This window comes from Talpa europaea (assembly GCF_964194135.1).
Source record: "Talpa europaea genome assembly, chromosome: 3".
NCBI lineage: Eukaryota > Metazoa > Chordata > Mammalia > Eulipotyphla > Talpidae > Talpa > Talpa europaea.
In genome coordinates this window covers 21,522,190-21,535,071 of record NC_140069.1, presented here as the reverse complement: position 1 = coordinate 21,535,071, position 12,882 = coordinate 21,522,190, and the positions used below count along the sequence as shown (strand labels likewise).

Here is a 12,882-nt window from a genome sequence, read left to right as displayed (position 1 = left end):
CTGCTTACTTTTTTGAGCCACTGAATTCTGTGGTGGACTTTTAATGCATAAATTACACAGTGGTACCATTCACTGACATGGAAAGAGAGCAGGAAAGAGCAGACAAGAAAGATCAAGCTTATTTTATCTCACCATGGTCAACTCTTACCTATCCTTCAAAGAACTACTTAGGTATCGACTCTTTCAAGAAGTTTTCCCAGAAAACCCAGGCAGGTTGGGAAAGATAGGTAAGTACTTGATGTTTTGTCCTCATCAAAGTCACTGCCTTACCACATCATTTTATAATGATCTGTTTACACTTTTCTTCCCAAACAGACAGCAGTGCTTTCACTGTGTCTCACTCAGCTTGGTATTTATTATCACTATGTAACATAAAACAAGCTCTTGATAGATATTTCCGAATTTTATAAATGAGTCATTAAGCCCTGATACTATAAAGTCTCTTAACTCTAGGCCAATCAACTATTACAGATCTAGATCAGTATTTCTCAAAGTGTGATCCAGTGACCACATACATGCATCTGAATCAGCAGCTTGAGTGTTTAAAATGCAAATCCCTAGGTTCTTTATCATTATCGAAAATGCCATTCTTCACATGGTAAAAACAAGCATGACTATTCTTTCCAGCTCCAGCTCAAACAAGCAGCAGAAGCGTGGGTATTAAACCAACTTCCCCTCAAAATATTCTAGAGATGATCAATATCAGAGAGTCGTTAGTCTGATAGCACCAGGTAACTGAAAATACTCTGAACTGCCATGGGGTTTCATCTAGAGGAACCAGGAACTGGGGATCCTCCAAGGTATGCTTTGCCACAGCACACGTTGAGAGGATGCTCCAGCTTTCTCCACAGCAGGGGCCAAGCCAGGGGCCGGCAGGCGGCCGGAGCCTTGACAGCAACCGCGTGCTGAGCCCCGAGCCCCGAAGGCCGTGCAAAGGGTCGATCCAGGGTCCCACGAAGGCGGCTCTCACGGGGTTCCGGGGTAGTGTCCTCCTCCAAAGGCGGCCACCCTGAGTCCACCCCAGCCCGATATGCCTTAAGAAGGCCACGATCGCCTCGCCTGCCCGAGTCGGAAAGGAAGTAAATTCGGGCGATAGCAGCAGCGAAGTAAAAGCAACGGGGTGTAAAGGGGGCGCCGCCGCTTCCCACCTGCATCAAGCTCCAGCTGGTAACAGGGCAGCGGCTCTAAGGAGAGCTTGTAACCCTCGAATCGGGGATCCAACAGCGGTCTCTTCACTCGGAGGGAGCAATTAGCAGCCACCTCCATGGCTCTCCAGGGTCCCAGCGTGGAAATTAATAAAGCTCTTGTTGAAAGGTCCGCGCTTCCCTCGTAGCACCCAGGCTGGGAGGCGGCGTGGTTCCCATCCCAGAAAACACTGCGGGACAAAATGCCTTCTGGGAAGTGTAGTACCCGTGAGACCGCTGACTGTTGCATGCTGGGCCACGTAGTTTTCTGGGCACCTAGCGCCCAAGGCCACAGCGCTGTCTGGACTCTCTTACCCAGAAGGCCGAGCAACCAGGAGGCGGCCCGCGCTGGTTAAATTCTCACATTATAGGCAGGGAGGCGAGACCCCGCCCCGGAAATGCGTGTTCTAGCTTTCTGTGTGCTTAGGTGCCCGAGCTACTGAGGGTCTAAGTCTGGGCAGCCGAAGAGTGTGGTAGGTAACGGTCGCCAGCGCAAGGGTCATTTCGTCGCTGGGAAGGGACGGCCCTCGCCCGCGGTGATGGTGGTGAGCTATGCCCGTGGTCCTTAGGGCCGGGACCCGGGCCCAGCCCAGGCTCCTTTCGATGTGCTGTCTTTCCTTAGCTTCCCCGACCCGCGCTCGCGGGCCTGTAGGGCGCTCCGGCAGGGCGTGCTACCGGAGTTGGCCCGAAGCCAGTCCTCGCTTTGTTTTCTGGCTCCTCCCCTCCCGCCTCTCCCGCTGTCTCCGCCCTATTCTATTTTCCCAAAGAATGTCTGAACTGGGAGGCATCCCTTAGCGTCCTTCTTTTAACAGTGAGAAAACTGAGGCCTTTAAAAATTAAGTGACTTGTCCAAGGTCACTATCCATATTTGAGGGGCCAAGGAGAAATCATATTCCGTTTTCCAGGACTGGTGCTGACTGGACCTCAGCATTATTTTGAAAGTGTTAGCCGCCAACTGCAAAAGCAGACATTTCCCAGAGGTTTGCCCGGCCCCTTCTTGACGCTGTTCACCTCAAGAAAATAAAAACAAAAACAGAAATCAACTGTGAAAACTCCTTGGCAAGTCTTGAGTTTTCATATAGGCGAGATGGGAGACGACAAAAGTAGGATCAAGTTAGTGACAGGTTAGGTGGGGGGTAACTTTGGCTTAGTCCGAATTTTACAACTTAGCCTTTCTCTCCTTTTTTTACAGCATCTTCTCAAAAAAAAAAAAAAAAAAACTGAAAACTCCTTTGCAAGTCGCGTTTTTATGTAGGCGAGATGGCATACAACATCTTAGTTTGGTTTCTCTGTTTTTACTGAAAATTGAGATTCTCTAAATGAGGAGAATGAGTTTCAGATTTTCTTTTCACTGTATCCCCAGCAAACTTTGGTTCAAAGCATCTTGGTACTTCACTGCTAGTTTGGCAGTTGTGATTCTGGGTACATCCTCAGTGAAAAGTCAGCACTTCAAACTTACCAGGAAATCTCATTCTTTTATTGATAGGTTGTTTTGAGTGCAGTGAAGGTGCAGAAATGTTTAGCAGTCAGTTATGTGCAATTACAGTGTTCAGGGGTTCTCAGTTAAAGTACCTGAGTTCAGATCCTGCCTTCTCCCTTCTATATCTCTGTGCCTCAGTTTCCTCATCTGTAAAATGCAAATGACGTTAAGACTTACAAGAATAAATTCTGGGAATTAGATGTGATAAAAACCCAATAAGTTAGCCCAATACCAAGCACATAAGTGTTACATTAGTTACTTCTGTCCAGAGACTTGTTAACAAAGAGGATATGGGGGAAGAAAATTATATAAAGTGAGTTCATCAGTATGACTTCTTGAGATACAATAAATAAGATTAAGAGTAATGAAATTTATAACACATTGTTGAAATTTATTACCTTTCAGTTGGTAGACAGAATGTTAAATGTGTTGGTATGTTTGCCTAGAGGATTTAGAAGAAAATGCTTTGTAAGTGTTCCGTATCTGAAAATACATGTTGATGTTCAGGTTAGCAAGATGAACAAAGATGCGCAGATGAGAGCAGCGATTAACCAAAAGTTGATAGAAACTGGAGAAAGAGAACGGTAAGTAATAGATTATGTTAATAGATTTGACATCTATACATTATAGTTGCATTATAAGAATCAAAATGTCAAGGAACAAAACTGATGTCAGTGGAAAGAATTACAGTAAACTGAGATTATCAAAAGTTTCGTTTTTCCAACATCTATAAGCAGGTATGTTCATTATTGCAAGTCTTTGAGGGAAATGAATGATGTAGAAATATGAAAATGACTCAAAGAATTATAATCTGCATGGAAATAACTGCAGTTGAAGACATACATAACATTACACAGGTTTTAACAGAAACAGTATGATGGAGCCAGTTTCAGCTTTTAACCTTGGAGCAATATGTGTTGTTCTGATATCAAACATTCTTCTTCCTTCCCCTCATCTTATTCTCTCATCTTTTCAGATTTTAATTTAAATACTATATCTTCTAGGACTCTATTAAGTCCCCAATACTTTGTTATGTCCTAACATTCTGTTACACTGTAACCACCTCCTTTTTAGTTTCTATCCTCCAAATTAATCTAAATTTCTTGGCAGCAGAAATGTCATTGTATACCCAGCATTGTGCCTAGCACATGACTGACCAACTGCGTATTTGAGAATGAACAGGCTTAGAAGTACAGAGAAAAGCTTAGAAACCAAGAATGCTTCCAGGAGCAGGGTGATAAGTTGTGTAAGAGAAGTATATATAAGGAACAGGATGGCTCTTTCATCTTTACGTAGGGATTAAGATGATCACAGTTAAAATCTCACCGAATAGTAAAAAAGGTACTTCAGCTGGGAAAGATTTGTAATTCTGCAAACCAGTAGAGAGGGCAATCTAGGTAAATTTAACAGAATGTGCAAAATCACAGAGATATGTTGCAACATGATAATATTCAGAGGAACTATAAAATGAAAACTAGAAGGTAAACTGTTAACACATGCATAAGAGGACTGTGGATTTTGTGTAAGTCAGAATTCTATCCATTGAAAGTGTTAAAAACTGGACCTCCCTGGTGGTGCAGGGGTTAAAATCTCAGTGCTATCAAGCTATCACTAGCCGCTGCAGCATGATCCCGGCCAGGGAGCTACCCACAGGGTGCAGCAGCCTCTCCTGTCTTGCCCACTGCTCCCCTCAGCAGTGTCTTTCAGTAGATCCGCCTGTTCTGCTCCCCACTCTGTCTCTGGTGAAGCCTCTCACCCCCCTGCACCACTAGCCTATACCCCAGCTCTTGTATGCATAAATAAATAAATCTTTTTTAAAAGAAAAGAAAATGTTAAAATCTGAACTCAGGGCCTCCCCTGGTGGTGCAGTGGTTGAGCGCTGGGCTGTGAAGCTGGCCGCAGCCTCTGCAGTGCCGATTCGATCCCCGGCTGCCAGGTGAGGGTCCCACATGGCGCACAGACCTTTCCCGTGTAGCCCTCTGTCCCCTCAGCAGTGTATTTCGTCAGTCTGCCTGCTCTGCTATCCCCTCTGGCTCTGGTGAATTCTCTCACCCTCCTGCACTTCTGACTGTTACCAGTGCTTGTATAAATAAATAAATAAATCTTTAAAAAAAAAAAAAAAAACTGAACTCAAACTGGCTTAACCAGTGCAAATACATAAACTTATCTAACTAAAAAATCTGGAGTTTGAAGTTGCTTCAGGCACCACTGGATTCAGGCTATCAAATTGTTTTCAAGAATATGTCTTTTCTTTCTGCCCTGTTTTCTCCCCTGTTGGCTTTATTCTCAGACATGATCTACCCAACTCTGTGGCAGAGGTTAGCATTTCAAAATTTACTACATTCTGCCTAGTAGTTTCAAAAAGCCACCTAACTCGCTTCTACTTGGGTAATATACCAATTATCCACCAGCTTTGCTTAGGTCACATATCTGTCTAGATCCCTATCTAGATTTCTTATACTGAGAGTGGTAGAGTGGTTTTCTTGGTGGTGGTGGTTTTTCTTTCTGTCAAAGAAGGGACAGGAAAATGAGTGGTGGGTTTGGAAAAACTTGCGTTGTTGTTTTCATCCTTGGGTGGTAGGGGTCACAACAAATTTTAAGAAAGGGAATGACTTGATCACGTTTGCATTTTAGGAGTGTTGTTCCAACAGTGTGGAGGGTAGATTTGTAGGACTAGAGATAGATTATAGAAGAATGTTAGAAGATTATATCAGGTGGAAAAATGAAAAACAGCAAAATTGGAAAGGAGAATTTAGAATTTTTTTTAAAAACTAAAAGCAGCCCTCAATACAGGAATGGGAAAGAAAAGACATCTAGAACAATGCTGTATGAAACTGAGAAGATAGCAGCGCCAGCAATGAGTATGCATGATTATATTTCGTCATTTGTTTGTGTTTTCAAACACATGCAGCTTAAAGTTAGAGTTTCTACTATATGTCATGTCTTGTTAAGGTGCTAGAGATACAGTGGTGTACAAAATGAAGGCTATTTTTCATTGGAGCTTACATTCTACTGGACAGAAACAGACAATAATTGTATAACATGTCAGATGGTGATGAGCTCTAGAGGAAAAATAACACAAATAAGGAAGTGGGTTATTTTGGATAGGGAAAAAAGCAAACACAAAAGGCTTCACTAATAGGAGATCAGAAAAAATATGAGGGAGTGGGAGGAACACTCTTAAGAACCAAAGTCCTAAGACAGGAATTTGCCTGTCATTTTTGAGGCGCTCATGGACGCTAATGATACTGAGTCAGTTGGAGGAGAGAAGCGATAAACACAGGGGTATACCTGAGGAGGGGCAGATCATAAAGGGTCATTTAGGCTACAGCACCTGGGATCTCATTCGGCATAAAAGTCACTGACGGGTTTTGAGCGGTGGGAGGAAAAAATATACAAAGGAAGAAGCAGGGGGACAAACTACAGACTTTGGTAACTGTCCGTTCAGGGCGAGATGGTGACTTGAACAGGGTTATATGGCAGAGAAAGTGAAAAACATCAGGATTTTAGGTATATATTTTAAAAATGGAGCAAATAGGATTTGCTCTTGGATTGAATGTGTAGTGTTAACAAAATTGTTGGGGAAGGACACTGCCTGAATCAGAAAGAACGGCGGAGTTACCATTCTGACTCGGACAGCATGATAACATGGGAAAGAAGCCAGAGTTAGGTTTTCGCCTTTTAAATGAAAAGACCCAATTAAAAATCGAGGATGGAAATGCTTTCGTGTAGGTGTCTAAGAATTTTGAAAGAATTGTTTGGGATGTAACATGTTTAACCAGAGAAATTTAGATAATTTAGGTTGCAAATTGAGGATTTGTAAGAGTGGATATGGGGGAAAAGATAAGAAAGTGCTACTAAGAAAAATGGTACGTTTTGTCACACCCATAAAGCCATCAATTGCAATACACACCATTATTTTTTTCCTAGTAAGAAGAAAACATTGCCAACTAAGTTATGATAGACATGCCAGTTACTAATTGTTAAAATGTGGGAAATAGCCATCTTAGAATCAAATACCATAGTTACTGTATAATCATTGTATAATTACTATGTATGTCTAGTATAAGAAATACCATAGTTAATGTATAATTTAGAACGTAAATGGGAAGAGAGGGGGACGTCTATGACATTTGACAGATGATATGACGGAAGAGAAACCAAATTTTGACCATAAGAATTTGTATTCAAAAGAATGGATTTTTGTGTTTGAAGAAGTAGTACAGCTGCTACAAGCTCAACTAATACCCTCTAGAAGTTCTACAAGACCCACAAAATGGTGGAGAGAATTAGGAAGTGTACTCAGAAGTCGTAACTTAACTCAAGAAGTATTGTGTCCCACCTACTTAGTTTAATTTTAGTGATGATGAAAATGAGGCCCAGAGTTTAAATGACTTGCGTGTGAGGTCACAGAACGACTTAGTGATCGAACCAAGATTAGACCATGGGTAAATTAGGGTTTGGTGACAGGAAGGCAGGAGGTTTTTAGTTGAACGATTGAACCTTTGCTTCAAACATTCTTATCTAAAGTATTGTACATCATTGTAGTTTAATTCAAAAATACTTCTTCTTTCAACAGCCTCAAAGAGTTGCTGAGAGCTAAATTAATTGAATGTGGCTGGAAAGATCAATTGAAAGCACACTGTAAAGGTAATCAGTTTCTTTTAGAAGATAAGCTAATTCCATTGCTCTCAACTGTGTTGGAATTCACTAGAAAAATTAGTATTTTAAGATAGATTAAGTGAGCATAATTTTAAACAAATAAGTAATTAAATTTTGTGTAATGATTTCTTCCTTAACAATATATAGACCTAATCCCTACTTTTTCCGTATGTATCTCTTAAGTCAGACAAGTCTTTAGATCAAAAATACGGAATCCCACCTTTTTTTAGTGTTTCTGCTCAAAGTTAAGTATCAGTTATTTCTAATACATTTTAACTTAACAAATTGAGCACTTTATGGTTGACAGACTTTTAGGAAATATATCTACGGTCTTTAACTGTTATTTTTAAAAGCTCATCCATAAAAGTATAATTAGAGAATTATACTTAATTTTTAGAATGCAGAATGGAAGTTGTTAAATTGCTGGGTATTATTGATTATGCATGTTACCAAGATGAGTCTCCTTATTTTGTAGCTCAACTTTTGTTATGATGGAATGCTGGATATTTTTAGTGAGTTCAGTTGTATTACAGGTTTCTATAAATAATCACGATAATAGAAACTGTAACATAAACCCTGAGAAGACAGTGTGGCAAACTAGTGACAGCATAACTTCGCAGGCATATGGCTCTCCACTGGTAAAACATTAGAGCTGGGTTTCAGCTTGTTTGGTTGAGTTATTTCTCATCAGGCCTCATTTGCCTCACCTGTGAAGTGTGACAGAAGCCCAGCCTGGTAAATTGTTGTGGTGCAGAACACCCAGCACATAATAGACGTCCAGAAAATTTTAACTACTTTCCCTCTTCTAGTCCTTTTGGCTCAACCTAGAGAAGATAAAGGAGCAAAGGAATTGTATATTTTAATTTTGGACTATGAAATTACAGGATAGTCTCAAATGACAGATTTTCCCCCCTCAATATGTTCAAGAGATGGTAGGATTATAATGAAATAAGACATCGGGTACAAATTTCCAGCTTTTTGCAGATGTTAGATTTGAACTTTCAGTCAGATTCATTCTAAGTGTTTCAATTATTTGTTAATTTATAGGTTATTTATCTGAGAGAAAAATGGGCTTTTATGTTTTTGATCTGATGAATACTTAATGTGTTTAAGGTTGAATTTAAATCTTCATTAGAAAAGAAAAAAGAAGTGTCCTCTTTAAAAAAAAAAAAAAAAACCAATCTGTACTCTAAAAACATGATCTTAACCCTTCCTCTATGAAAATCTTTCTTACAGATAATGATTTTAAATGATATGATTTGTTTTTTGCTTTTGCATAAGAGGTAATTAAAGAAAAAGGACTAGAACACGTTACTGTTGATGACTTGGTGGCTGAAATCACACCAAAAGGCAGAGGTAAGGAATAGATTGTGTGCAAGGAAATGTGTATTAAAAACATGATTTTTTTTTTCTGCTTGCTGTTCAGCTTTCTGTCTTTTTACAAGGAAAAACACCTTTCCAGAATTATTTGGGTACTTGGATTTCCTCGTTGAGAAGAGTTGTAATTGTTTATATCCCTCTATAGCACGCTCTTGAGTTATAAATGAGACGAGTCATAAATGTTCTTGCCCTCTAAAACAACATGCAAATGTAAATTTATATGGTTATTAAGACAGATAATTTTTAAAATACAGGATTTTGTAAAGGCAAATATTACTGAAGCTAGGATTTTAAACTTTAATCAGATTTGGCCCGACTGCTCTTAAATATTTAATAGTTTGGCGTTTTACTCCAGTTACTGAGTCATTGCTTTGCTTTCTTTTTCCTTGTTAAAAAATAAACAAAACTCTGTCTTCTTGAATGTCTTAAGAATGTGGTAACTCCATAACTTCATGTTCTGCATTATCCATATTTAAGACTCACTACAACCACCTTCATATCTCCATTTAATGTCTGGTTTACAGAAGGTACTGGGAAGAGGGGAAAACATTGATGATACGTAATAAATATTTGTCAGGAATTGCATTATATTGTTACATCAACTATAACTGCATTATTTACATTTATTTTGAGAAACTTTTTGTAGTTGTCAGTGAGTGTAGATAAATTAGATGACCCTCTAGTTGTTTTCTTACAAAGAAATGGTAAAAAGAACTTTAAGTATTAAAAGTAAGTAACTTTGAAGATTATTTCTAGAGAATACTATTTCCCTGAACTACTGCCTGCTGGGAAGGAGCTTTCCAACCATCTCTTTTGGCCTGTGTATAACTGAAAATATGACCCTTTTTTTCAAGGATGTCTTAAGGGGAAAAATGATATTTTGTGTGTGTTTGTGTCTCTCCACCACCCCCCACGAATTTATAATTCAAATAATTTTTTCTAACTTTTTCTGGTTTTGTTCTGTGATTTATGCTTAATCTAGTAACATTTAGGAATTTGTTATACAGGGTAGAATTTGTCTTTGCTTATCCTTCAATACTTATATCTTGCACATTTCAATCCCTTATAGCTCCCTTGCCAGAAAAGGAGCAAATGAAGAAAAAAGAAGTGAAAATAAATTTTTTTGTTTGTGTTTTCAGTCATCTTTTTATTGTTAAAAGAAGTTTGTTTTTTTTTTTTAACATAAAGTATAATTGGCATTTTTCCCCTTGAGTGTGTAGCCCTGTGATTTTATCTACTTGTATAGATTCATGTAATCAACAGTACTCCCCCAAATTTCTCCATGCTATCCCTTTGTAGCCACACTATCCCTAACTGATTTGTTCCCAGTCACCATAATTTTGATGATTTGTGTACTTCTTTATAGAATTCTTTATGGATTTATTAAGATAAATCTGAAATTTCCTGTTTTCTCTGAATATTAGCAAATAACATTAGAAGCTTGCATTAGTTCTCTATTAATAGTCACAAAAGGAAAAACAATGGTGTAGATTTGTTTGTTGACATTTATAACTAAAATTCCAAGGAGCAGGGGTTTTGTTTTTGTTTCTGTTTTCATTTTTATCTGATTAGATAATAGTTACATGGTTCAAAATTCAAAAAGTATAAAATAGCAAATATTAGCACTGTAGCAGTTTTTGTATCTGTGTTGAGTCACACAGTATGCACATGTATTCCAATTATATGAAATTACTTTCCCAGTGATGTACCAGTTTATAGCCTTATCAGCTTCTGTGAGTGCTAGTTTTCTGTCTTGCCAACACAGTATATCACTGACCTTTGGGTTTTAGCCACTCTGATTGGTAAAGCATTTATCAAACTGTGGTTTTCATTTTCATTTTTCTTGTGAGGCTACTACCTCTTCTGTTGAAGAACTATGTGTTTCTCCTTGTCTTCATCACTTTTGTTCATTTTTCTCTTAGCCTGCTAATCTTTTCTTTATCAGTTTGAAGAAATTGTAGAGATTACCCCCGTTCATTGAATGTTTCCCCAGATTTTGTCTTATGACTTTGTTTATGGTGAGTTTGACCAAACTTAACTTGTTATGTTTAAATAAGATTTCTCAGTCTGCTACAAACTTGGTTTTAAAAGGACCTTCTCCATCCCATGTTTAAAGAATTTGTTCAAGTTTTGTTATCATTGTGCAATGTATTTAAGTATTGAATAGTTCATTCAAACAATGAATTGCAAATATATTTTTGCAAATAGTTTAATCTTTTATTGGTAATTCTGAATTAAATATCAAGTATTAAATTGATGTTTATCAATTGTATCTTCGTGCCCTTATATTTTTATTTTTGTATTTCAGCCCTGGTACCTGACAGTGTAAAGAAGGAACTTCTACAAAGAATAAGAACATTCCTTGCGCAGCATGCCAGCCTTTAAGATTGAATTAGATTGTGTTGTTTTGTGGTTTTATTTCTGAAAGTAAAACTTGACATAAATTAGGAATCATTTTCCAAAATAAAATCCTTTTTTGTATAATGGTATACATTTTTCAGTAATGATGTATACATTGTATTGATTTTTTTCCCTAAATGTGTTATTTTAATAAATATCTCATGAATGAGTTTGAAGTTTCCTTGGATTTTGGAATAAATGGGACTTTATTAACAATTCACCAAATTTGTTGAGAAAGAAGTCAGCAATTAATATAGTTTAAGTGTTAAGTATGTGCAAATCTCTGTGCTAACAACCAAGGAGAAATAAGCAGCTGCTTCTGATTGTCTGGATGTGGTGTGTTCCTTTTTTAATCCCTTTAATATTTTATATGTCCCATCTTGTATTACAGTTTTCTTATTTCTTGTTATAAACTCTGAGGATTAGGACTGGGTCTTACTCATCTTTATGTGCCTTCCTTATTCCTCAAAGAATTTACCATCCTATTGGAAGAGAGAACATGCAAACTGGCTCCATACCACGCTCCTCTCACATACTCATCTCAGCTGAACTTTGAAAGCAGAAACTAAATTGCATCCCCACATACTAAGGTCAAGAAAGAACTTAATGGGAAGTAATCTCCACCCATAGCTTTACTCTGACATCAAGATTGCCAAATCCGATGGACTCTCGTGTATTCTCATGTGACCTCTGCTGGAAAATGAGAATGTTGAGCATCCTGCCACTTGGAACTTTATTCCCACTCCTCAGATTGTTTCTTCCTACTACTGGAAGTTCCTTCTGTTTCTTGTGGAGTACCTTTTGTTGTATGGAACTTTAAATAATGGTGTTTCTTCCTCCTGGGCTCTCTGCCTGACAATATACTTTTCCTGAGCAAATCCTTAAAAATGGGTCGGATCATGGCTTCAAACATTAACAGGTTGATAATGGTAAATGCGTCTCCATATCTGACTTCAACCCAGCCTCCAGATCCATATACCCAACTGCTATGGATCAGCTTTCATGGATGTTCCATAAACACCTCAAACTGATCATACCTAAGATAGTGACTTTTTTCCTTCCTGTAACTGCCCTACTGTATTCCTTATCTCTGTGAATGGTACCTCCTAGATATACAGATAATCTGAGGCTTGTTAAAATGTTGATTCTGAAGGGTAAGGTGTGTAACACAAGATTCTGTATCTCCAAGAAGTTCCAAATTTAACACACTGAGTGAGGACCACTTTTGAGTGTAGAAATGCTGTAAATTGTCCACTCCCTGCCCTCTTAACTGCCTTAGTTCAAGCCCACATTATTATAGTAAGGTTCTGATATTTACTTGCTCCAGAAGCTCCATGCCTCCAATATCCCACACTGTTGCCTAAGTGTCCTTACTCAGATTCAAACCTGGCCATTGTATTTCCCTGCTTGAAATTTCTCAATGGTTCTTCCTAGTTTTTCATGGTACATTCAAACTCATCCATAGCACCTAGACCTTTTTTGATCTGACCTTAACTTACTAAGTTAAAGAATCTCTAAAAATACCAAGTTGTATCATCCCTAAATACTTAGAAAACCCAGCAAACTAGAAAGCCCTTCTATTTATTTCATTCTCACTTGACTCAGCTTTTTGTGGCTCAAACATTCCTCTAGTTTGATTCTCCATCACTACAAGAGGCACCTGTACATAGTTTCTCTTCTACACTGTGGTTCTTGAACTTTTGCATGCATCACCTGGAGGGGAGGAAAAGTGACTTTTTTGACTTTGTGTGATACTTGTGGATGAATGGACAAGGG

The 12,882-nt window shown here is 38.4% G+C and overlaps 2 protein-coding genes across 2 annotated transcripts in view; one reads left to right on the top strand and one right to left on the bottom strand.

Annotated features, from left to right (window-relative positions):
• The window catches only part of NUDCD1 (NudC domain containing 1), a gene marked incomplete at both ends in the record, with an annotated part of 41,447 nt that extends 40,181 nt beyond the window's left edge, over positions 1–1,266 (bottom strand). The window contains one exon of the mRNA XM_084230115.1: positions 1,149–1,266. Within this exon, the coding sequence (XP_084086241.1) occupies positions 1,149–1,266 (118 nt within the window). The remainder of the gene's footprint in view (positions 1–1,148) is intronic.
• A 1,914-nt stretch (positions 1,267–3,180) lies between these two features.
• On the top strand, positions 3,181–11,091 carry ENY2 (ENY2 transcription and export complex 2 subunit; the record flags this gene model as incomplete). The annotated part of the gene is made up of 4 exons (XM_084230789.1): positions 3,181–3,248; positions 7,244–7,314; positions 8,608–8,682; positions 11,015–11,091. The coding sequence occupies 4 exons, from the start codon at positions 3,181–3,183 to the stop codon at positions 11,089–11,091; spliced, it is 291 nt and encodes a 96-aa protein (XP_084086915.1).
• Between the last annotated feature and the right edge of the window lie 1,791 nt (positions 11,092–12,882).